Source organism: Drosophila takahashii, chromosome X (genome assembly GCF_030179915.1).
Source record: "Drosophila takahashii strain IR98-3 E-12201 chromosome X, DtakHiC1v2, whole genome shotgun sequence".
In the NCBI taxonomy this organism is placed as follows: domain Eukaryota; kingdom Metazoa; phylum Arthropoda; class Insecta; order Diptera; family Drosophilidae; genus Drosophila; species Drosophila takahashii.
In genome coordinates, this window is record NC_091683.1 from 580,904 (window position 1) to 607,255 (window position 26,352).

General features: G+C 43.4%; 2 protein-coding genes across 3 annotated transcripts in view; one reads left to right on the plus strand and one right to left on the minus strand.

The window, feature by feature from the left end:
* Adar (Adenosine deaminase acting on RNA) overlaps nt 1-26,352 on the minus strand; it is an 88,325-nt gene that overhangs the window by 58,927 nt on the left and 3,046 nt on the right. The window lies entirely within an intron of this gene.
* Scgdelta (sarcoglycan delta) lies at nt 12,611-24,827 on the plus strand. Of its 2 annotated transcripts, none has more exons than XM_070219115.1 (6): nt 12,611-12,678; nt 19,317-19,860; nt 19,912-20,032; nt 21,079-21,340; nt 22,849-22,972; nt 23,077-24,827. In XM_070219115.1, exons 2-6 carry the CDS (start codon nt 19,384-19,386, stop codon nt 23,263-23,265), a joined length of 1,173 nt encoding a protein of 390 aa, XP_070075216.1. In that variant the 5' UTR covers nt 12,611-12,678; nt 19,317-19,383; the 3' UTR covers nt 23,266-24,827. The 2 variants fall into 2 exon arrangements, with proteins under 2 accessions (XP_070075216.1, XP_017006573.2); XM_017151084.3 differs by lacking the exon at nt 12,611-12,678 and adding an exon at nt 14,498-14,831.

The following is a 26,352-nucleotide window of genomic DNA, read 5'->3' on the forward strand; positions in this document are numbered from 1 at the left end:
CCCTTTATCAGCTAAAGGGAGTGCGAGGGAGATGAAGATATGAGCACCAAAGCGACTGCTTGCACTGCTTGCGTAATCTAGGGGAAAATCCATTATTTGATCATAGCTTTTTAATGTATACAAAATTTTCATTAAAAATTAATAGTAGAAAATATTAGATTATATCGACTATCAAATACCCCTTAAATAGCTAAAGGGAGTACGAGGGAGATGGATATATGATAGCACCAAAGCGACTGCTTGCACTGCTTGCGTAATCTAGTGGTCAATCTCTAATCGATCATAACTTTTTAAAGAATGGCCCGATTTGGATTTGGAAAACTCGACGAGAATAGGTTCATAAATATTTATAAATCCTATATTTAGTATTTTAAAATAAATAAAACCGCCAGGAATGAGGAATATATTTAAATTGAATATGAAATATTTAGACTTACCACGTTCGATTCTCTCACTGCAGTTCCAGATTACTGGCTGCCCAAACGATTAGTCAAAGAGATAAAAAGTGAGCCCCTAATAGGATTTCATTTCGCCGATCCTGGCTGCCTGGAAAGGTCTACACTCCTGTCCTACTCCTGTTCGAAGCACATATGCTGCAGTATGTAACTGAATTGGAATCACGGTAACAGCAACGGCCTGCCGATGATTGCCGTCAATTGAATGCCAATTGTTTTTCTTTCTCTGGTTTTTCTTTTGATACATTTTTCGGACCACGTTTTGTTTAGCACTGTGGCCTTTGCTGTGCGAGGCGAAATCAAACGCTTTTTGGCCAGATCAAGTGGCCGCCGTCTGCTGGCATTGGGGCATCGGCATTTTCATTTAACGGACGTCCTGGGACAACATGTCTGCAGCTGGGAAACCGCCGAACCGAATGGTCGAATGGTGAATGGTGAATAGGGCAATAAAAGCAACCGGTTCAGAAAGTAGAAAGTCGTGTTTTAGGGCGGAGTCGCGACTTTTCGACCTCCGCCCTCCCAATCCTCCGAAAGTGGAAGCAAATTTTGCAATCTTTATTGTCTATGATTGCCAATCATGATTGGCATTCGGTTTTTTTTCCCCGGCTCCCTGGCCTGGCACTTTGTATCTGTTTTCGGTTGAGTTCGCTTGATGACTACACAGGAAATAACTTGATTGATATCATTTATACGGGATTAATGTAGAATTGATATTGGAAAATGGTATTTGTGAATTTCTTTACCCGCAAATTATATAGAATAGATAAAACAATTGTGAAAATCAGGGTCGAACTTGATACTTTCCAAAATATATTTCTTATTCAAACAGAAATTGATTTGGAATTTTTAAGAATTTTTTTTATCAGTGGATCGGTATGTTGAGAAGCAGTTCGTCAACATGCGAAACCCATCCATCCGCCATGAAGTGATTATCTGCGAGCAGTGGCGAAACGCAAATGGCAAATGGCACGTGGCCAAGTTCCAAGTGCCTACAGTGACCAAAATAAGACTTTGGCAGGCGTCCGAATGACGAACAATAATAACAGAGCCAGATCGAATGGATATATATGTAGGTAGATATATGTAGTAGGTGTACAGGCTGGTGGGAATGGATACCAGATACTGAATACTTGCAGTGCCAAGAAACTGTAAGAACCGCGTTTGCCTAATTTACATAAAATTGCACAAATCCACAATATATAAGTACTTTGACCCAGCTCCATCTCCATCCCTTTCACTCCAGCTATCTCTCGCTCACACAAACACACACACATACCATACGCAATGGCCCAAATAAAGTCATGTCGCCATCTTAGGGTAATTTATAGAAGCGGGAAGTGGGTGGGCCGATAGCTGGGGTGGCTTCAAGTGGGTTGAAGAGGGGCCGGAGGGACGCCACTTTCGAAATGCAAGTGGGGAAAAGCGCAACGGCAGCTTAGAGAAGGGAAATTGTACTAGGAAATTTGCCGGAAATTAAAACTTGTGCAAAATAAATCGCCAAACCTCGAAATAGTATCCAAACACACACACATTGAGGCATTCCGAAGCAGTGGCGTAGGTAGGGGTTAAAGAAACGCCCCAAGGAAGATAAATTTATGTAGGACCTATAAGGGAAACACAAAACTCTAAAATAAAACTAATTAAATTTTAATGTTATATAAAAGTATGGAACAATTTTTTTTTTATTATTTGGAAGTAGGGCTTGAAGAAATATTGATATTTAATTTGTGATATGATCGATATTATCAAAATATCGAAAATATCGATAAGTTTTAAACTCTAATTAGAAGGCCCGAATCATTTTAATAGAAGACACTTTAAATAATTTTTTTTACTGCTCTTTTTTCTTATATTTTTAGAATAAGCTTACACCCCCTATTAATTTATTTCGCAAGCCCCTGCCTGGGAGTAACACCCACCGGGGCAGACATTGGCTGGCCGGCGACAGAACCGACAGACAGACAGACAGAGGAGCAGAGTAGCAGGGACACTGAAAGATCGATGTACTCGCACAAACTTGGCTCAAGGGGCAATTGGCATACCCGTACTCAGGCTCTCACTTGCCGGAATAGCAGACGCATGCTTACACATAATACCCCGAAATCTGACCTCTTTCAGACCCTTGCGAGCGTCCTTAAAAAATCGCTCAAGGAGCAGGAAGTGGCTGCTCCCAGCTACCATTCGTCCTGCCCACATCGAACCACCACCCATCACCAATCACAGTGCTTCATTCCGCTGGATTTGCCGCTAATGGAGTGACAGTTGGCAAAGAATTATTAGATTTGCACATGCATACTGCATACTGCATTCGAATTTCGAAACGTAAAGCCGGCAAACAAGAGGGTGGCAAATGCGAAACGTGATTGCATAAACCCTGCAAGAACCAACATCGAATCGAAAACAAAAAGAAACGTATAGTATCTGGCGAAAAGAAGGGTAAAATCTAATTTCCTTAATAGTCTCGGCAATTACACAGATGATATGTGACCAGGCTAAGCTATCTAGATGGATATGTTTAAAATCATGAAGTTTAATTTCCTTAATTCGGCCAAAACCAAAACGAGACAGTGATTGACTGAATCTATCCGCCTTATGGGGATTGGGATTGAAATTGAAATTGGCATTGGGATCATTTCACAAGCATCCTGGCGGGGCGTCATTGCCTGACATCAGGTCATAATGCATGTGACCATGCGGCCATGTGACTCCCCCACCGGCATTTAATCAACTTTAATTAAAATTGCACACAAAACCCGAAAACGACTTGATAAAACGCCATTAACTCGGCGCGAAGCGTTGCGGAGTGGAGCTCAACTGACAGCGGTTTTATCGGTGGCTTCTGTGCAAAGCTTTTAATTGATAAGTGTGTGGTTGACTGGGTGAGTCACGGATGTTACAGTGGTCCTGCGAACTGCGAACTGCGAACGGCGAACGGTGACTCCCTCTCTTCAAAATAGAGCATATTCCCTTAAATGTCTAATTTAGTTGGCCTGGATTCATTTTCCTGGACTCCCTGGGTTCCTTGGTCACTTAGATTGGGAGTGGGTCACTCTTTCTGCCACACAGAAAAAAAACTAGAAAAAATATCAGATTGATATGTGCTTATATCATATCATTTTGATATGAATAAAGATCATGTTTATCTTATTTGAAACTATTTGTTCAAAATATACTATTTTGTATTTAAAAACAGTATTTTTATCATTTTTATGAAATAACTGATGATAAAATATCAAGATGATATGTTTGAATCATAAATTTGACATTAATAAGGTAGAATTGACCTTATTTCATATCGAATTTTGTTTCTGTGTGGTCCCTTGAATTGGAAGTGGGAGAGGGTCACTCTTTATGCCACATTATTTTGGGGGCTTATACCGCGACGACGGAACGAAACGAAACGGAAAGCCCTACGAAATGACGCTCATTTCAAAATTGTTATTGAATCTTTGGCCAAGTAAATAATCCTTGTTGAAATAAAAGAGAAATCTCCAGCCTTATCCAGATCCAGGCACCCACATCCCACTACCCACTACCCACTAAATGCTGCCAAATTATACGCAATCATTTTGAGCTTAACTAAAGTGCGGCAAGTCTGCGGCCAAGAATGGAACTGGCGAATGAATCCCTGGTGAAAGTAGGTTGGGTTTGGTTTTGGCTTGGGGGAGAGCCAGTGGAATGGGGCTGAATGAGTGGATGAGTGGGGTTGCGTGCGGTTCAGACAACAGCGAATTGGTTACTCGGAATGCTTTGGATCTGGCCTCCAGCTTTCAGCTTCTGCTTTCAAGCTTCCAAGCTAGGAAAAATACGACGACAATGTGTCATCGTAAATTGTTTTGTCCGCCTGGGAATGGGGCGTTTCAAATTTATACCTTCATATTAAACTGGCTATTGTATATTGAGCAGCTAGAAATATTTCCCGGACCAGGGAAGGAATCTGAATCTGAAGCTGCTTTTGAACCTTAGGATCTAAATTAAATCGAAAATATTTGTACTTGTAATATTCAGGAACATTTAGAGGTGCTTTTTATAAAATAAACATTTGCCTTACTTCGCTTGGAGAAGCTTTTCGCGTTAAGTGGCCATCTTAGCCATTTAGTTGGCCCAGAAATGGCAGGCAGAATAACGCGTAGCTTGTCCAGAAGTCCTAGATCTCCTCCAGATCTCCCACTCCTCCTCCTTCCTCTCGATTCTCTCAGCGGAAAAAAATGGCTTAATAGCTGGGAAAATTCGCAAGAAATTCTCGTGGTTTCTGGTTCGTCGCGCATTGTAAAGTGTATATATACATTTTGTGAGTATTTTCGAGGATTAAATGAGACACTTTGCGTTCGGGAAGGGAAATGGGAAGGGAAAGGGAAGGGGACATGGACGCAAAAAAGAAAATGCCGCTCAATTTGCTGCACAAATAGAACGCAAATCAAATAAGAGCCTGTCAACAAAAAGCGGAGACTCCGGCGGAAAGGGTAGGGAGTGATGTAGGGCGGCAATAAGTGCCCCACTGAGACAGGGGGTTGGGGATTCAGATGGGGGGACGGCTGCAGTGCTACAATTTATGACAACTTAATTGATTTACTTTACGTACGTGACCAGAAAAATGAATATTGCATTACGATGGGATTTTCGTTAGAGTTTTTTCCTTTTCCGCTCTTCCGCCGCCGGAAGTTCTATTTCAACGCTCCTCCGCTGTTTGCCACACAAACACCAACGGGCAACAGTGGAGCCGGAGAACCGGAGAACAGTAGAACCGTAGAACCAACCAAGCACATCCACAAGTACCCAAAGCGAAGTCTGGTGCCGCAGTCCTCCTTAAATCGCGCAATTAGCAATGTCGCCACACGGCTTTTCGTCCCTGGAAGGGAAAAGTCGGGGCGTTTCGAGCGGAGGGAACAAATTTAATTTCTATATTCCACAGATTCTGTTGTTGTGTTGTTCACTTCAGTCGACTAGTGGCCACAAATTCAGTTTTTGCGGTGATTGGGCACATTTGGGGAATATAATCATATTAACGGCATACATATCTCTAGATTTATTTATGCTTGCATACTTTTAGGCACCTTTCAATTTATTTATGCTTGCATACTTTTGGACACCTTAATGGGTAATTTCCGAATTTCAGTATTTTTTTTTAGATTCTAATGCGAATCTATTTTGTCTGCAGGATTTTTTAAATTCCTATTATATTGTATCATATTAGCACTAATTGGTAAGTTATTTGGTTCGACAGTTTTACAGTTATAGATTTCAAAACCGTTGTAACTTTAACAGCAGAACGTTGGTTTGTTGATTTGTCCCATAAAAATACTCAGTGGTGGTGACGTTTATCTTTCAACTTCATCATCGTCTTGGGGTTACAGCTCTGCTGGTTCGGTAGAGGGATGCACAAACTTTGCCCGTATTCCATTCGAGCATCTTAAGCAGTCCAGTTTTTCCCGTCTTAGTTGCTTTGACCTTTTTTTGCCCCCGCTTTCGCTTCCTTTTATATTTTTTCCTTATTTCCTCTTCCTGCGTGTGGCAAGTTTGCATGAAAATGCGTAACGGATAGCGGAAACTGGCCAAGATGTTCATTACTTGCCGCCGAGTAGTAGAGGCACCACTGTACGAGCGATGCGGTAAAAGTTTGATTCAGTGCCTTCATCAATTCACTTTGACTTTGACTTGGCCTAGACGAAAAACACACTCCCGCACACACACATGCTTTGGAGCACTTTTTGCGTCTACTTTGGCTTAATCGCACATAAGCGGTGAGTTTTTTGTGTACTTAAGAAACCACTTAAGAAGTCGTTAAATAATCAATGAATAAAGATTCTTGCCGCCTTCCTTGTCTTTTCGCGATGTTTCCCCGACGCCGACGCATAAATTGTCATAAATAAATGAGCACGTCGTGGCAGCAAAGGCTTGCACTCGTCCTTGTCCTTTGTGCGTCCTCCAGGATCTGTTTCTGGTTTGGGTGCCACGATGACTGCTACAATGTCGGAGACGGAAATGCGCAATCGGTTTTGAACCAATGTGAGACACAGTTGTTGGACAATACAGCGCAGGAAAGTTTTGCAGGTTTCCCCCTGCGCAGGAGAATGTCTGAGAAAAACTTTCAAGTTAAAGTTGCCAAAGGTAATTGAGCGGAAACCTGGGCCAAATTAACAGCCTATGGAGTTTCACACACCTATACGTTTGTAGGTTCACAAAGGCAAGTTGATATAATATCATTATGTGACTGATATGAAATTCTATTTAATTTAGAAATAACTTAAATTCAATTGAATACTGGGATCTAACAGATATCTTTGATAATTTCTATTGCTTATGGCAAACTTTTGCCTTTCAAGCCGTGAAAAAGTGCAGGAAAAAGGCTAATCCGAAGCACTGATGTATTTTATTTGTTGTTTGGTCTTAATGCTGGCAAATTTCCTCCGTTCGTTGGCTATTTTCCCTGCTGTATGCAGTGTGCCACTTGTTGTTTTCCCTATCCCATATTTAAATCTTATAAAGGGAACGGCTCTTCCTTTTTCTATCGAATTCGCTTTGGTGTCTCTCTGTTTTCCCGAGTTTTATTGCATTTGATTGCTGTATTTTTTTCTTGATTTCCCTTGATTTTCATCATTTCCTCGGTTCTTCTTCGTTATTGACTTTGATTTTACTTTCGGCATTGGCTTTTGTGGCTCCTGCACCGCGATTTAACGGCTTTTAGCCAACACAGTCTAGCAGTCTAACAGTCGGATGTCAGATAGATGAGCAGCTTGGGAGGATGGGGAGATGGGAGTCCTGGAACCGGGAGTCGACATTCGACAGCTGTCATGACACCCCACGTACCACGAACACCGTACACTACGTACATATAGACGTGCTGTCTGCGGAGCAAGTGCCTTAATTTGTGGATTTTGTACAAATGGTTCGGAAGAATTGCTTTAAGTAATTGTTTTCGCCTCCACTCTCTGTGGAAATATTGTGCCATTTTTGGCGTTGGTCCTGCCACGTTGCTTCCTTCTACTTCCTTTTCAGATATTTGTTGTTGCCGTTGGCCTTGCTGCTTCTGTTTATGGCATCATTGCGTGCTTTGGACGAGGAGGAGGACGAGGACTTTGGTCTCCGGGTCCTGCAGTTCGTGTGATTCAATCGAATCCATTTAAATATGTGCCAGTTCTTCAGGTTGCTTCTTGACTTTAGAACTTCGGAAGGTGTGTGTGTGAGTGTGTGCAGGTTTAAAGCCCACTTGACATCTTGTCGCCAATAAAAAAAGGACCCCTTCCGAAGGGCTCAATGGGGTTATGGGCTTTAATAAGACCTGGCTGGGCCACCTCCACTTTGCAATTTTCATTTTACATATTGCCCTCGGAGTTGTATATTTTTTTCAGCCTTTGTGTGTTTGCCTAACTACCTCGCTGGCTAGCGGGGGTTGCCCTTAGAATCCAGTAGTCAGTAGTCGGTAGTCGCCACCCCGGATAGAAATGCCTGGATGTCGGACTGTCTATCCGTGTGCCATTTTCCACTCTCTGTTTGCGCACACTGCCTTCTCGTTCTGCCGCCTCCGCCTCTCTCTGTTTTGCACCTTTTGTACGTTTTTAATTTTCCTGTTTTATTTCCGGTTTTACGATTCCCATCTCAAATCTAGATTGCAATAGCTGGCGTTTGTCCAACTGCCACTGCGTCCTGCCCACAATTCACTGCATCAGAGTTACCCGCCCACCCGTCAGGGTGTTTAGCACAAAAGCCTCTTTAGCACTCAGAGATCGTTGGATTTGTGGGGGTGTGGAATTCACGCGATCAAATTGGCGGCTTGGAATCAATAATCCCTTCCAGAGGTGTCTGAAAGTATGCAAAATATGTTAGATCTGAATGATATTTTTTCAAGGTGCCCAAAAGTATGCCACAATATGTCTTACTTTTTTAACTGCATCCTTTAAGACACCTTTATTCGGGTATTCAAAACTCCCGAGATTTCTGTAACAAAATATTAATCAACCTGCTTTAATTCAGCTTTAATTTTAGGTCACCAAAGGACAGGACATCCCCATTGGGGCCCATACATGATTTGGCAGGTATTCCATTGACGTCGAGAGATAAAGATTACGATACAGATAGAGCCGAACGTGAGGCGGCCAACCGGCCACCTTGTGGGCGGGGAAGTAACCGCTTATATGCTTGTATACAATGTACGCTTGCTTGGCCCGACTGCCTTTGGGAAATATTTGCATAAAAAGGTCACTGGCACCTGGCTTGTGTGTGTTCCTGCCCCATTGAGGAAGCCAGCGTTATCTGCGATGGGGCGACATAGATGGTGGTGGGGCTACAACCGCAGATTTGGTCAGTGAGCAGCCGCTCTTAAGTAATATTTTGCAGTACAAAACGGAAGGAAGCGGGACGAATCAGACAGCGATTGTCCAGTTTCCCGAAAGGCACTCACTCCGGCCGATGAACAACAAAAGGCAATTTGCAAAACAGTAACTGTGGAAATCAGCCTGACGGATGATGGACAGCGAGTAGCTGGAGTAGCTAGGATACGAGGCGATGGGGATAAACGCATCGCGGAGCGTGAAACAAAGCATTTCCCTGCACTTTCCACTTTCTCCTTTCTCGGCTCCTCGGTTGCCAGCGGCTGCCTGCCAAAACAAATAAGTTGCGCCAGAAGTTGGTTCTGGGTTCTCGGTTCTTAGTCAGATTTCCGGATAAAAAGATTGACAGCGTTGATGGCCGAAATAATTAATTGAATGAAACTGCTACAACAAACGCCTTTAATTAGTGTCGGGTTTCCTCTCGGGTTTTTGATTTCTCCCATCCCAAATTCTTTCCTGTTATCAGGGCGTTTTTTCCGGGAGATCCCGATTTAAAATGTTTCTCCGGTTCAGTTGGGTGACTATTCATCGATGCAGCGCTGCATGAACCAATTTCCTCCGGCCTCGTCGGCTTTTATGAATCTGGAAATCCGGGAAGCAGGGATTCTGGAAGGAGTGGTGAGTAGTTGGTTACCGTTCTCGACGCCCTGTCGCGCATTTCCATGGAAATTATTCAAGTAGAAGGATATATGATAATTTCCGTCGGAAGTGTAATCAAAAATCGCTTAGACAAGAGCTCCTTCCTCTGCGCATCGCGCAGGCACACAAACAGGCATCATATGCATACGTATAGTGGGAAAGAAGTACTGACGAATGCGTATGTAGAATGGGAATTCTGCTGATGTATATAGTCTGATTTGACTGGATTATGGGAAGTGCGCCACTGAAATCAAGCCTTGTGATTGAAATCATTTACAGAGGTGTCCAAAAGTATGCAATGAAAATTTAGAAAATTTCAGAACACACGAATCTTATCACAGTGACACTCAGCCATGACAAATGGAGCATGATGATATGCCTAGTATCAGTTCACCTTTTCGTCAGCTTCTCGGGGGCATCCAGCACACATCCACATCCACATCCTGGCCAGCGAAGGGCGGCCAATGTGGCAATCGAGTGTGTTTTCAATTGACTTGTATGCGACAATGCCATTTGGCCATATCGTCGAATATTCGCATTTGCATTGTGTTCTGTTTTGAGCCCTCAGCCTGAACCCTCTCGCTTTTTCTTTTATTCTGCTGGCCGGCAGGCAGTTTGTTTTTACGAATAATCCGCTTTTGCCGGCCCTTCTGATCCTAGTCAGCTTTTGTCCGCTTTCACACCAACTCTTTGTTTTCCGGTTGGTCTTTTTCGTTTCATTTTCGCTTTCACTTGGTCCAAACGGGCGAAAAACCAAAAGATTTTAATGCCATAAATTCATATTCCCATCATTCAATTGACAAATGGCCATATGTGGCCAGTGACATGGTTTCTTCTCCAGCTCCATCGGCTCCTCCTCGAATTGGTGGCCTCACATCGCCTCCATCACCTCCAATCCAATCCCTGGCTATCAGGCTTTTTGGTTTTTGTTTCTCTGCTCGATGCCCGATGCTCGATGCCCCATGCCCCCATTGTCATCGATGCTGTTATTGTTGATGCCACTGCTGCTGCGGCAGAGTTTTAACAGGATTTGCCATGCATTTTAACTGAATAATTGATAAAATTTTGACACAAAAGTTTATTTAAGTGCAGAGAGATGGCGTAAACAAACCAAAATAAGCCCTGCCGACTATGGGATACCCATTGCGATACCCAGTGATCGACTAGATTAGCCAACTGATGCAGTTTTTCTGGGAACAAAGGATTGGTGGGCTGGTCGAGAGGCCTTTGAATATACCCATCAGAATGCAAAAGCGGTGGACATGCGAAAAGATTAACTGCAACGGCCAAATGGGATTGGCCTATGAATTGTTATTAATTAATAAGAGCATAATGCAAACTCGAAATGTTTTGTCCGAATCTCGGTTTGTCGTCCGTCACTTAGCCATTCAGTCGTTCAGTCAGTCAACCAATCAGTCAGTCATTCAGTCATCAGCAAAGCCAATTGTCAGCTCGTCCTTTGCGTCCTTCGCGTCCTTTGCCCATCATCGTCTGTCGCTGACGCTGTGCTGCCGTGATGTATGTTGCACTGCCGGCAAAAATGAAATATACAAAGTGGAATTGAAGTGGAATTATTCATGGGCTCTCTCGCTTTGGCCAGAATCTGTAGAAAAAGAATGGCAAGGATGCGATTTTCCTACTTCGCGATTGTAAGCTGTTTGATTTCTGTTTTTCTGCTCTTTTCCGTGCTTTGTTTTTGTGCCCCTTGGCATGTAGCGGCTGTGCGGCAGGAAGAGCAACAGGAACCGGAAGGAGGGACCAACACCAGTGTGCCACGTGTGATGTGATGGCGATGATGGGATGATCCACATCCAGCCGCCTTTGTCAAAGCGACAACAATAACTTTGCATTCGCACGAGCACTCGCATTGAAACAACATTGATGGACCAGGACTATTGACTAGGTGTATAGATAACAGTCAGTGCATCTACCTTTGCATATTTATAGACCCAGGAAAATTCCAAACGAAACACCAAACAAATCGATGATAAATTGTTTTCAATTTAACAATTGTCTTCTCACTTCTTCAAGAATAAACGTTCTGTAAATCAAGACAATAGTATTCTCGACCTTTTTTTTTCGAGTTTAAACCTTCTTGAATTAAAACAAAATAAACGGAATATTCAAGCAGCAACAAAAATAAATCTGTTTCACTTTTTCAAGAAGAAACGTTCTTGAAATCACGACAATAGCATACTTGAAACCCCTTTTGAATTCAAGACAAAAGTACGCATGTGTTGTATAAACCCGGGAAAATTCAAATATAAAAAAAAAAAATTCAAGAAGAAACGTTCTTGAAATCAACACAATAGTATTTTCAAATCGATATTGTCAAAATATCGAAAATATCGATCGTTTTCAAGCTCTATTCTGAAGGTGCTAAAAAAGACAGACACCTAGATGTCAATGTCATAGCTTAGCCAAAGTTTGTCCGCTCGAAATTCGTAAAATCGAATTAGGGCTTTTGCGTGTTCAGCGGCCATGACAATAAAACTGCAAACATTGCCCCATCAATTTTGAGTTTTAATCTGCGATGACACTCGCACGACACTTCCAACGAGGCAGTGGACCGAGAAGGGGGGGCTCTAAAAAGCCGCGTTTAGTGGCTGTTAAAGCCAAATAGTTTGGCCAATTAATTTTCCCACCCACTGAAAGGGAACAATGAAATGAAACCATTCAATGAATTCAAGTTGTCATATTTATGGCCATGATTTGAAAGGGCGATCACTCTGTTTTTCGGCCAGGAGGGGGGGAATAGGAATGGTAGTGAGAGCGGGAGTCTTGGAGCCGTTTATCGACAGGACGCATGCATCGGGATGCGAATGTTTGCCCAACCGACCGACAGACACACATAGCTATACGTACGCATCCTGGACGCATTGTCATGCGTGTGGCTGCGCACTTATGTCATATGCATGTTTGACTACTTAAAATTCAATTGGCTCTAAAATAAATGATTGCCAAATATGTGCGCTTGGCTGTGTGGCAATGTGGCCGTGTGGCAATGTGGCAAGTGGCCGCAGTGCAGTGCTCCATGTTACCCACGTTGTTGGCACCCATTGTAACTAAGTGTCAATTGTCATGTGTCAAATTGTGGCATACAAATTAGGGTAATCAGAGTACAACAGCATGTTTGATTGCTTGCTTTATTTATGATTGTTTGCACAACTTGGAGTCGAGGAGAGTCGATGCGAGCCGAGCCGAGCCGCAAAATCGTGTATCCGGCCATAGTCCACAGTTGGTAGTCCACAGTCCAGGTAAACACACATCCCACCCCCTTTGCCACCCACCCACGGCCGACTATTTGCTCGGCATTTGTATAAATAGCCATTGACATGGAGGCTCGAGCCCCGCGATAGCTCTCCTAACTGTCCAATCAACTGGCCAGATTGCTCATTATATCTCTTGGAATTTAATACGTGAGCCGGAGAGCAAAGGACTCTAATTACTTTCGGGGATAGCCTGCATTTAAATGAAAACTTGGAGGCACTTTCGGGGCTCATTATTTTTCCAGCACGAGCATGCTGCTGACAAATTCAAGAGGCAAATCCAGTTGAAAACAAGTTAAGATATTATAAATGCATAAAGGGAAGGGATGGGAAAGCTAGGACAACAACTGTTCAGAAGCCCCCACCCTTTTTCCGCAATCCGGAGCACAATTAACATGTGTGCGAGTGGGTGGGGGGATGGTTGGATGGGGTTACGTCCTGAATACATATACTACACATATGTGCCGACTTAAATTTTAACCAGCACCTCCTCCTCGAGGAACTACAAAGGTCTTTTGGGCACACACGCCCACTTTCCGAGCCGAAAGCAGCTGCAAAAAGTGGCCGCAGCTTTTAACAACACACACAACTTGGCTGGGTTTTTGTTTTCTTTCTGTTCAGGCTCTTGCTCACTTTTCTAATGGCTTTCTATATGCGAGTGCAAGTAAGCCGCAAATGAGGACCGTGGCTTGATCGCCCAGTGCCGGATCTGCCGGGAACAATTGCTGGCTAAGCACCCGAACCCCTACGCATCCGAATCTGTGAATCTGACCCGGGTCGACCCCACGAGGAGCGGCAGCAGCTGTTGACAAGGACAATTAGAAGGACCCAGTGTATATCCTTTGGATGTCTAAAACAAAGGAGGGCCAGCAGTTACCGCCCCTGCGAGCGTCGTGCTTCCAATAAGGGCGCACAAATTATGAACTTTGGCCAAAGATGAACACTCTTTTAATTTATAAATACGCATGGGCATGTGGAAAACAAAGGGGCGAAAAGGATGAACGGGTTCCTGATTGCAGATGGGACGGGCCATCACGACTTCGAGCGGAGACAACTACATTTCGAACCCTCGGAACAAAGTATATACAATTTATAACGCAGAATAATATATTTTTAAATTCTATGCCATTTGCATTACAAAATTCCAAATCAAACTTAACAGAATCCATAAGTGTTTGAATCTAGAATATATTTAAATTTTAATGGGATTACCAATGGAAATTTTACATTAAACGAAAGATACATAATTTCTGCAAAAATGTATTTTCTATTTAGCTCTAGAGCATTATACTTCCCTACAAAATATTTCAGAATTTATAGAATTCGAGAATTGCGAGTGCATGAAACAGGCGGCTTATTACAAGAGACGCACACAAAGCAGCACTGAATAATTTACAAATCGTGCCAAAAGTTTAATCAAGTTGTGCTCCTGTGGAGCCAGATTAAAGCAGGCCCATCGAACCATTGGAATGGCTCCACTGCAGATCTTCTGGCGACTGAAGTCTGAAGTCCAGCAGCAGCAGCAACACGTGGCTCCCGCTGACCACGTGTTGCTCGCTCCGGCCCAAGAAGGTAAACAATCCATTCGGTGGCCACTCGAGTCGGGCCGAGCGAGAACGATTGAGGTCAGGATGGCGGGGGAGCCAGGGGAACTGGCTGCGGCCGTCCTCAGCCAACCGATGTTTGAGTGAAATCCGCTCGTTGGCGGCGCTCGGCAAAAGCTTTCCGAATCGGAGCAGCGACTGGCTGCGAACGAAATACGAAATGTGAAATGCCTGATATTCTACTCCTCCGGCAAAGTGATTCAGCCGCTGTGTTCTGTGCTGCCATTCCGTCAGTTGTTGTGCTGCCGTGAAGGAGGACGGTACCCGTGCGCGGACTCGGTGCTTGGAATACAAATCACATACTGTTTCCAAAACATTTCAGTTTCCAAATTCAGGCGGTTCGAAAAATTGCTTTCGAGTGCTTATTTTTTGTCTGTGCTTCTTGCTTTTGCCCATGGCTGGCGTTGGAAATTGTGAAGGTCAGCGCGTCGTGTCGTCGCGATCGGACTCTCATCTTTGAGTGTGTGTCGTAATCCGGGCGAGAGATCAATAGCTGTGAAAATAGGTTAAATATCAAGACTTTCGAAATATCCAAAAGTACGTATATGATCTGGATGAACCTCCAGTTAACTCCGGTTATGAAAATAGTCTCAATTTTTAGTGTGTGTCGTAATCCGGCCAAGAGATCAATAGCTGTGAACATGGGTTAAATATCTCTGTTTATCAAGACTTTCCAAATTTCCAATAGGAATAACCTCCAGTTAACCTCCGTTTATGAAAATAGTCTTATTTTTTAGTGTGTGTCGTAATCCGGCCAAGAGATCAATAGCTGTGAAAATAGGTTAAATATCTCTGTTTATTAAGACTCTTCAAATTTTCAACAGTACGTATATGATCTTGATTAACCTCCAGTTAACCTCCGGTTATGAAAATAGTCTCAAAAGTTCCTGTCTATCAGGAGGATCCTCTAAACCTCTAAGTTCTCGTTAGAAATCTGTTTATTTAAACAATTAAGTAAGCCTGTTTTCTCGTCCATAAGGTAAAACCTTAACATGTATGAAAAGTTGAAGTTAAAACAGGAAGATCAATTAGCTAAACTAACTTGATCTCTTCACTTCGGGAGACTGGGACTTGGCTAGTCTTATCAAAGAGTATACACAGTTTAGCGCAGTTAGTTTTGGTTAATTTTCTATCCGAGTCTTGCCAAAAACACAGCTGGAGCCGTGCCAAGTACAGACCCTTCGAAACGCTTCAGATCCCATTAGGTTCTTCCCACATGGGTGCGGAAAAGTTAAGGTTTACGGCGGCCTGGCCCTTACGCCACTTACGCATGATTGGAATAAAAATGTCCTGCAGGCGGCAACAAGGACATAACAATATACATGCGAGTACAAGTGTAGCCGCTGCTCCTGCTGCTGCTGCCAAAACGTACGAGCGCCATTAAGTGTGGCAACTACATACTACATACTACACACTACATACGACCACCTTTCGCACAAGACACAACATGAAATGGCTGCAAAATATGAAACTGCTGTGCCGGAGTTGGAGTCGGAATACGGAGTATTATGTCCGAAACCACGACGCCGACTGGGACTACGACTCAGTGCGGATGGGTGATGGGTATTAGGGACCGGGTTTCGGTTTGGGTTTGGGTTTCGGTCCCAGGAACGTGCCGTGGCACAGGCTGCTCAACCCCACTAGTTGATAGTTGCTAGTTGGTGGCGCAACCCTTTTCCTTATCCTTCCACTCCAACCACATATATGCATATGGGTCTCCGTCTCCGGTCATGTCTGCCTCCGTCCGTCCTTTCTGTCCGTCCTCGTTGATAACTTAATAGCAGGACAATGCAATATTTTCCATTTACGAGTTCATTTCTATAAACGGACGTTGGTTCGGTCGGGGCCACCTGCGTTTCGCTTTAAATTAACTACTTTTGAACAACTGGTCGCTCGCATTTGGGTGGCGGATGGCGGCTGGCGATATCAGCCAAGATCTGTTACCCAAGAGCACATATTCCTCAACATCCTGCGTAATTTCCCATGAATATCACAATGTAAGCGGATGCATGGATGTGACACAAGTCGCAATAAAAACGTGTGGCAGCAAAAGCAAAGGAAGATGCAGTAACAAAATTAAGAGAGAGAGCAACTGTTTGGGCAACTTTACTATAACGTGCCGCACGTGATGCTTGTGCCCCGGCGGAGTTCATATTGCACTTGGGCCAAATCCCAGTCCCAATCCCAATCCCAATCCTCACCCGAAACACTCCCGATCCCCGATTCCAGTTGCGTGCGTGCCATGTATAACCCCGTCCGGTGGAGTCCGCAGTCCGTCTGCAGATACTAAATCACCTTCAGCTCCCTTGAACAATTCTCGGAGCACGATCCTTGGCCTTCATCCGGCTTGGAATCTGGTCTGGATTTTTTACTGGCTGCACTCGGAGAAAAAATATGAGCAGAAATAGTTACAGCATTTTGTGATAAAAGAAGAAATATTTGTAAGTTAGGAAAAGTTCCCAAAAACTATATAAAGCACTTTGAATATGGGAAAACCCGCTTTTCATAAAAAATAAAGGGGAAAAGATTATTCCCTTGAAAAAATATCGACAGTTTGCTATTTCTCGATATTAAAATTGTGTTTTCAATTTAAAGACATCATTAATATCTATTCAATATTGTCAAAATATAGATAATATCGATAACTTTCGAGCTCTAATGTACTTCCCTTCAAAATATCGATATTATCGTATTAAAACTTTGAAAATATCGAAAGTATCGATAATTTTCAGGATCTACTAAAAGTAATCAGTGATTTCCTGTGTGAATTCATATAATTCTGTTTTTTTCTGGATGTACATCTGCCGCTTTGGGCCTCCTTTAGGTCGGCCCTGGACCGAAAGCATCCCAAAATAAATAATAAAATGGGACTGTGCAAGTTTTCCCTGTTAATTGCTTGGCAGCTGGGACTTTGCTATTTACTCCAATGATGATGCAGAATTAAAAGCATTTTATTCCTCTATTTTTCAGTACATTTAGTGGACAAAACAAAACCCCAAGCGATTTAAATTAATTCCCTTCTACCTATGCCCTTTTTGCGTTACACCAAACTTTCTATTTGCCACACCTCAGATACTATTTTGATTTTTATATTGATAAGTAGCATTGTGCAGATCACAAATCCCCAACTTAAAAGGCCTTCCCTATTTCACATTTCACAGTTTGCTGTTCTTTGCTCTTCGTCACTTCGAATGCACTAAAGTGGCCCGTAAACAATTGAAGTAATTGCCGACGCAGACCATATAAACATAATGATAAACATAAACAAAATTTTGGTCCATGGTCAGGGCCCAAAAGGAGGGAAGAGAGTGTTTAGTCGGGAGGTTAGTGCCTGTACTATAGACAATACTACGTATGCGAGCAAGAAAACCACGAGATGAGGGTGACCAGAAGAGAATAGATCGTAAAAAATATTTACGGGCAATTACTCAGTATGGTACATCATGTGCCAATGGAAACTATTCAACAACCGTATTTGAATTGAATTTCGAAAGGCCTTCGCCAAAAAGAGTGGGACTGAACCATCACTTACGAAGTGAATGAAAATAAAAATGAGTGGCCGAAACCGAAATTATCTATACATTTATTTATACATTTTTATTGAGCGCGCACAAAATGTATTTCATAACTCATGCGGATTCGTAAGCTCTTAAGATAATCATATAATTATAGACACCGTAAACCGAAAATCGAGAGATTCAACACCTTTGCAGCCTTTAAAGCGAAAGCCAAAGGCAACGCACGAAACAGCCGCATTCAACTAATTACCTTTGACATCAGAATTTACTTGCTATTCTAGAATTACTTATTTATTTATTTATGAGCCTCACGAGCAAAAAGTCTATAATTTATTCATTTATGACTTTTTATTTTATTTATTATGATTTCTTTTGACAGAATGGTTTAATAAATACGCCCGCCCTGTCGTCATTTCCACAGCTCATGCATGTAAATGTTTCGCCCCATCCACGTCCACTTGGCATATACACACATATATATATATCTGTATATATATTCACATTCGGATCCACATCCACCTGCAGTTGCAGTTGCAGTTGCAGTTGCTGCAGGCATGCATAATTGAAGAGCTGCACGTGTGAAGTCGTCAACAGCTGACGCCACTAAAGTCATCAACTGGTGCATTTGTAGTTGCGATTCCACCTCCACTTCCAGTTGCAGTTGCAATTGGATCAGGAGCAGGAGCAGCAGCAGGAGCAATCCCATCCAGCTTCCAGTGAAGGCTAACTGCCACAGCCTGCTGCATATTTTAATGCCATCCGGGTGGCAGTCCATTTCGGCAAACGAGGGGTCTATAAAGGAGCCTTGCAGACCAGATTTATGGTTACAAAGGCTTCCAGGCGTCCAGACAGGGACATCTGCGCTTTATTATATAGACATAGTAATCGCAAGCTCATTGGGTTTCCGTGATAGATAACGATAGATTTACCAGTAGTGGGCAAGGATGTATTTTCAATACACTAGTTTTCATTGCATACTTTTAGACACCTTCAAAAGTAAACATGAAATCACTGCCCTTCATTACAAATTAACTGTAATCTCAAATTGATTTTATTGCAGATCAATTTGAGAGAAGGTGCTTTAGAATCCTTGAAAAGGGCCAAGTATTCAACAAAAGTATGAATAACCTTAAGACGCCATCAAAGGGAAATATTATTAAAAATTTATTGATACCCGGAATATAAATTTTGTTATAATTTTAAGGCAGATCAACGTGAAAAAAGGGAAAGTGCTTTAGAGTCCTATAAAAAGCCCCTGAAAGGTGTCCAATAAAATGAAGAACTCTTTTCCTGCATACTTTTAGACACCTTCAAAAGTAAATATAAATATCACAGCCTTTCATTACAAGTTTACTGAAACAATGAATATCAAATTGATCTGCATTAAGATCAATTTGAGAGAAAAAGCTTTGGAATCCTCGAAAGAACCCATAAATGCCCAAGTACGAATTCTTTTTCCTTTTAGACACCTCTAAATCATCAAAATCGAATCCTAATTTTGCAGATTATTGAAACAGCCGGCAATCATGAGCCTCTCATGCCTCCACTAGCTGCCGTGCAGCAGCTCAGCAATGTTGGCTGCTGGCAGCAGTGAGATCAGTGACTTTGGGCCGAACTCGCAGCGATTATCGGTTGGCACCACGCCCAAGCGACCGCACAAGGCCGTTGGTGGTGGTGGTGGAGGTGGCCATCGTCCTGGCCCAATGACAACTGGCGGCACCAGCGGATCAGCGGGAAGCGGTAACGGAGCAGCCAGAGGAGGCGGAGGAGCACCCATGACTGCCACCACTGTGACAGCGACGACGGGCAAGGCCACGGTCAGCGGTCATGGCGGCCATGGGCACGCGAGGGGGGTGGTTCGCAGTGCCCCCAACCCACCGGGCGGACGCTCCAATGTGGACGGATTCGTGGGGGGCATCGAGACGTATCTGGGCCTCATTGGGTGGCGAAAGAAGTGCCTGTACACCCTGCTCCTGCTGCTGATGCTGCTCATCATCACAAATCTGGTGCTCACCCTCTGGATACTGAAAGTGATGGAGTTCTCGACGGTAATTACGTGGGATCCCCTGCTATCCAACCAACTAACCGAACGTTTTTAGGAGGGCATGGGTCAGCTGAAAATCGTACCCGGTGGCATACAGCTGTCGGGACAGGCGATAATTATGGACATGCTGCGCGCATCGACAATCCGTTCGCGGCACGGCCAGCCCATCTCCATAGGTGAGTGTGAATTGCGTTTCCGTGGAGCGCCTCTGGCCTTATCGAGCGATTAGGTGCGAACACGTGTACGGTATCGGTATATCAGTATATCAGTCTATCAGTACAGGCAGCCCCCGTTCGGAGGTCCAGGCCTATTAATATTCATTTCATAAATTTGTACATTAGGCTGTTGGTTAGATCGTGGTCACGTCATGATGAGCTATCGCTTAGGTTTTAGGTTTTAGGATTCAGGGATGGGGATTCGGTTGAACTTCCTATGCAAATGTCAAAGTCATGGACGCCTCCTGCCTCCGATGACTGGCCATTCAGCCAGCGCATGTTTAATGAACTGCGCTGCTGGCCGCTATTATGCAGCCTCCGAGGAGCATTGGCAGGCCCATTTGTTTTCCGTCTGCCCGAGGGCAAGTGCACGGAGCTTAAACATTCATGTGGACAAGGAGGAGAAGCGAGACCTCGACGACGACGACAAATGTGTGCCGGGTGCCAGTCAAGACATAAATCAACGGATATCAAGCAGGCGGGAAATCAGAGACGCTAAGCGTCGCCAAATGAGATCGGGGGCTTGAGCACCTTGTGTGCGGCAGCCAAGATGTACAATTACAGATAGACCATATGAAAGCAGGAGCAGAGAAGACTGATGCGATTTCCCAGGGACCTTCGTCCATGTGTCGACAGGAGGAGCGCATTTCCCGCAGCGATAAGCAACAACCGCAGATACGTGCTCGGAAGTGGGAGGATGGGGAGCACCAGGTGGCTGTCAGCGATGGCTGATAGTGGATAGTTGATAGCCAAGAGCGATGGCCATGGTCGACCGCGACGGACCTTCGCTGAGACAATAGAATGGGGGATGGCGGAGCCCGAGATTCGATTTCCGTTTCCGGCTTCTGGTTACGTGCCATCTTAAGCAGGTAACACACAAGTGGGATGCTCTTTAACTGTTTAGCGGAGTGTGTTTACTTATTTATATTGCAATTACTACGAGAATTAGCCGCATTTATCTAAGGCATCGCTGTTTCCATTTCCATTTGCATTTCTTCGCACTCCAGAGTCATCACGTAACTTTTCAATCAATACACGTGACCCGAATGGCATGATTGAGAATCACTTATTCCTGGGACACGACAAGTTCGAGTGCCTGTCGGCGGGCTTTCGCATAAACGACACCAACGGACGCAGCCTGTTCTCGGTGAATCGGAATGAAGTCACAATCGGAGCCCACGCCCTGCGGATCGAGGGCGAGGGCGGCGCTGTCTTCCGGGAGTCCGTGCAGACGCCCCATGTGCGCGCCGAGCCAGGAAGGGAACTGAGGTGAGTAGACCAGACCCCACACACAAAAAAAACTTGGTAAAATCAACTGTAATAATTGTCAAACAGGCCTTAACCATAAAAATTGTCAATTCTACTAAGTAAATTGTTACTCTTAGGTTATTCGTAAACGTAAGGGTTACTATAAAAAATAGTTATGCAACTGTAAAACAGGGTAGAATGTGCCCAAACCATAAATTATAGTTAACTTACTATTTTTATGGTAAATATACAATTATTTATAGATATTTCACAGTAATTTATAAGTAATATTAAAAGGTAGTTGTCCAATTACCTTTTCCAAAAGTGATTTTATCCTACACCTTATAAAGGTGCGGATTGCACTTGACTTTCATCTAATGTGGAAGTATATTAAAGACTTAAGACAGAAAATAAGTCTTAATGACTCTGAATCATGAATCATGAAGGGCTAAACTAGAATTATAAAAAAGGCATCGCAGAAGATTTGTAAAATTACTGTTGCACACTTTTATACTGAAGAAGTTACGTTACGCATTGCAAAAACGGACGACTATTTTTATTGTTAAAGTACTATTTTTTATAGTTACTGAACTATCTTCATTGGTCAATTTTACCAAGCAAATTTTTTTGTGTGCAGAGACCCTGAAGATCCAAGTAGCGTAGTGCATGTGCATCGGCCGGGGCCAATTAAAGTAAATGAAATCGAAAGCCTCGTCCGTCGTCCGGTGTTGAAATTCAATGAGCGCAATAAATTTGCAGCACAGCATCCACAGTCTGTGGCATATTAGTCGTTCTGCTGTTGCGTTGGCTGAGAAATCTGAGAAATAAAAAATTAAAAGCAAACACTCGGCTGCCTCTGTCAACGTCACCTTTGCGGTGGTGGCAAAAACAACCTGCCAGAGTGGGTGCATCTAGGTGTCGGTGTTCAGTGTTCAGTGTTCAGTATTCAGTATTCAGTTTGCAGCTCACTGAGCTCACGCGGGGCGCAAAAATATTTATACACATTTGTCAGGAATGTACACAAACGGTGGCAGTGAATTAAAAAGCGCTAAAGGGGACAGACTCTTTTTTCTCCTCGTTTTTCCCCGTTTTTACCTTTTGGCTAACGCCGGAATCGGAATCGGACTGGGATTGCTGTGGGTGGTTGAAAGGCAGTCGCTGCATTATCCATAGGCCCATCCATCCATCCATCTGTCCATCCAGCCTGTATACACATGAACCATTAACAGGATCGGCGGCTTGTAATAACATTTTCATTGACAAATTTGGCGATAGCTGCCTGCCTGCCTGTTGGTTCATGAAAATTACAAATTGTCTGGCGCCAGACACAGATACACACGCAAATATTTCAGCAGTTGACGAGCCGGTCGATGATGTCAATGCAAAGTCATATCAGAATCAGCAGGCCAGCGATTCAAAGTGAAATTGCAATTGCAATGTTTTTAAGGCACCGCAATTGCGCGACTTTCCGTTTCATTAGGCGCTACTCCGTTCCCATTGACTAACCAAGGCGCCTGATTTAATTACAGACTCGAATCGCCCACCCGGCAATTGGAGATGACGGCGGCCAAGGACATCAATTTGCAATCGCGGGCAGGCGGCATAGAAGTCGTGGCCCTGGAAGATGTCAAGTTCCGAGCCCTCGATGGGAGCGTAAGTATGATTGAAGATTGAAGGCTTGTTAGCTTGGAGATTGGAGATTGGATTGGAGCAGCCAGCAAATCTCTCTGTGCCCTCTTTTATCTTCTCTTCTGCAGCTGCGACTGGAGTCCTCGAAGATACTCATGCCCAATTTACGGACGGCCCAGCCGCCCATCCTGGGCACGGCCCAAAGCAGGGATCACATGCACCGCGTCTTCCAGCTCTGCGCCTGCTCCAACGGCAAGCTCTTCCTGGCGGCACCGCACTCCATATGCGCGGGCGACGACTCCACCGTCTGCAGATGATTGCACGACAGCGCGCGATGGCAGTCCACATCCACATCCACGTCCAGATCCGCATCGAATTCCGACTAAGAGGAGCGAGTCACGACTATAGCCGATATCTGTAGGCACAGGCATCACCCAAAACGCACACGTACATGTTGAATTACTCATATGCTAACTGTAACATAGAACGGTATGCCATATACACCTAATTAGTGGAACATATGATTACGGATACCCGATAAATGATTAATGATTAATGATTACCCATCATGCCATCATACCCACTCTCGAGGGAATTAGGGAACTGTACCCAGACTCGAAGGACAAAATCAAGAGCTTCTTAGACACTTGGATGTTGTGTACTCACTAGTATAACAAAAGGCTAATCGGAGGCATAGGCATTTCCCCCATAGACATACATACTAAACATCACCGAAGAAGTTATATAGGAAAATATGAAATCATAGTCAGAAACAGTCGAAACCCATAATCTGTATTATCGTTAATTGCAGCCTAACATTATTTTAACTATTATAAATTGGGAGTCTACCAGTGGACCTGTGTGTTTTGTCTTTTGTTACCCCAAAAACAAGATCATATTGTAATTCGCCTTAAAAGTATTTCTAATAGTTTTTAATTTTAAATATTAATTTTTTTACACGCATTATTGATAAACGAATTAATAAAATATTAAAATTTACGAGGATTTTTTCAGAATTCTATTGTTTTCACTATAGACTTCTGCTGGCTATCGATAATTATCGATTATAGTCGAAAATATCAGTGTCTTTTGATTTATTTATCAAATATCAGACCCCTTTCCCCAAAGCAGTCCAGAGATATTGTACATAAGACTGTCTATTTCATAGAACTCGACTACTGCATCGTAGCATCAAACTGCAAAACCAATACAAAGTAACTAGGACGTACTCGTAAATGTATTCATGTAGATAATCCCGAAGCGACTAACGAAGTTTAGAAAATGTTTGTACGATAACTACGATCGGAATCAGAATCAGAATCAGATTATCCAAAATCCGAAGCAGCATGCTGGCATTTAAAACACAATACGAAGACAATGAAATATCATCCAATGAATCGCAAGAGCTATTTATACCTATACCTACATGTGTAATATCGCAGATACAAACAAAATATTAAAACCAATACGAATATGAGTATAGATATGAATATGAATATGAGTAAATGAGTTTGAACATGGCTATGGATATGAATATGAATATGGATATGGATATAAATATAAATAAATATAAATATGAATAGAGTTGAATATGAAATTGCCGTTGAATTTGTCAAGTGTGAGAACACTGATATATAGATATATATAAATACAAATAAATGTATATGTATCTGTATGTATGTACACCTAATGCAAAATGCTTTTAAAGGGAAATTAAGTTTAATTTGTTGTTGATTTTTTTTAGCACGATTAGGAAACATAATGTTTATATAGGAAATACGGAGAGTACGGAGGAGAAGAATACGAAATCTTTATATATCACATATATTGTAATACAGCAAGAATACTTAAAAACGAAATACATGCGTAAACCAAGTAACCAAGTCTATTGGGAAGTGAATTTGCGAACGGGCCACTAAGAACATATCGTGCAAGGCGGGAAGACTAAAACAACAACTCCTGACCCTGCAATTGGTTGGACATACGGATTTTTAATTCGACGGCTGGGATTGTGCGCACTTTTTCCAGCAGCAAAGCGCTCAAAGCGGAGAACTCAAGCCGAGTGCTCGTTGGTTAACGCCTTCTAGCACCACTTAGATTGAACCATAGAGCGGAGTTCAGAGGAGCAGCTGCGGCGTTCAAGTGTTTTGTGGGTGCGTCTAAGCGAAAGACTCCGCCGCCGCTGTCAGAGTGACGAAGCCAGGATGGCAGGACTCCCAGCACAAGTGATGTGGTCTCGTGGTCTTGGCTTCGTCGTGGATGTGGGAGTTTCCGAACCTTCGACCACGAACCTACGACGCCGCACGACGAATCCTCGGGCGCCTAAATTGAGTTATTCTCTCTGAGCCAAGGACTTTGAGCCGAAAACGAAAGCCATCGGGAGCTTTGCGCGCGCTGGCTTCATTCAATTTGAAAGCTTCTGTTCTGCAACTCCACTTGTCCTCAATGCAAGTCCATCGAGGTCAGTTGAAAAATAGAAAGGCGAAAAAAAGAGGGTCTTTTAGCAAGGGGATTCGAATGAGGGTTCAAGTTCAGTCACACCACACACCACATACTCCACACATCCATTCTATTCATTCCATCCTGATCTAGACAAAGGCTCAGCGGAGCTACAGGAAGGCATACTTGACGTTATATTTAGTATTCTATTAATATTCTAATAGGCGCTTTTGTACTTTACCCTTTATTTTCCCACCTTTTCCCTCATTGGCAAAGAGCTGTCGCTCTTTTTGTCAACCATCCGCATCCGCCCCGTGGCACGCTCCCCATGTAATCACATAAAATTTTCTAATTACCACACACACAAGCCTCTCGAAACTGTCGGCTAGGAGAAGCAACTTTCGCGCGACTCTTCCCTGGGCACATGCATAGTTTAAATTTCAATGCATAACTCAACTCGACCTGTCTTAAGCCGCCCTAAAATTTAAATGGAAACACCTTGCGGCGCCATATGTGAGCGGCCATAAATTCACCCGTTCCTGCCGCCCGAAGGAAGGGCCTTTCCAGGAGGCAGAAGGACGAACGCAACAGTTAGTTAGTTAACGATATCTAAAATGGGTGTAAACCTGCGCCAAGCTGACAAATTAAGTATGCATGAAAGTGTAGCATGTAGGTAGGTAGGTGGTTACATACGTAGTTACATACATACGTATGCACGGATACTTAAGTGCCGAGGGGGGTTTTTCTTTTACGTTGCAGTTAATAGGATTTGGCTGGAGAGCGGAATCAAATTAATTGTTTCATTTGTTTATAAAACGCTCGAGTCATTGTTGTTGCAACACTGTTGACAGCCAAGTGTGCGTGTGTGCACGTTTTCATGGGTTACTTCAGGAGGTGTAAGGTGTGTGTGGGGCTGGATCTTTAGGTGCATGCCTTAACTGACGTTTAAGTGGGCAATTAGGCGA

What these genes read in the sequence shown, in the direction of transcription:
- Scgdelta (XM_070219115.1), top strand. Translation starts at nt 19,384, where the DNA reads ATGTTGGCTGCTGGCAGCAGTGAGATCAGTGACTTTGGGCCGAACTCG. An exon ending in CGGCCAGCCCATCTCCATAG is followed by an intron (nt 20,033 to 21,078) that starts GTGAGTGTGAAT and finishes TTCGCACTCCAG; the next exon opens with AGTCATCACGTAACTTTTCA. An exon ending in TCCGAGCCCTCGATGGGAGC is followed by an intron (nt 22,973 to 23,076) that starts GTAAGTATGATT and finishes TCTCTTCTGCAG; the next exon opens with CTGCGACTGGAGTCCTCGAA.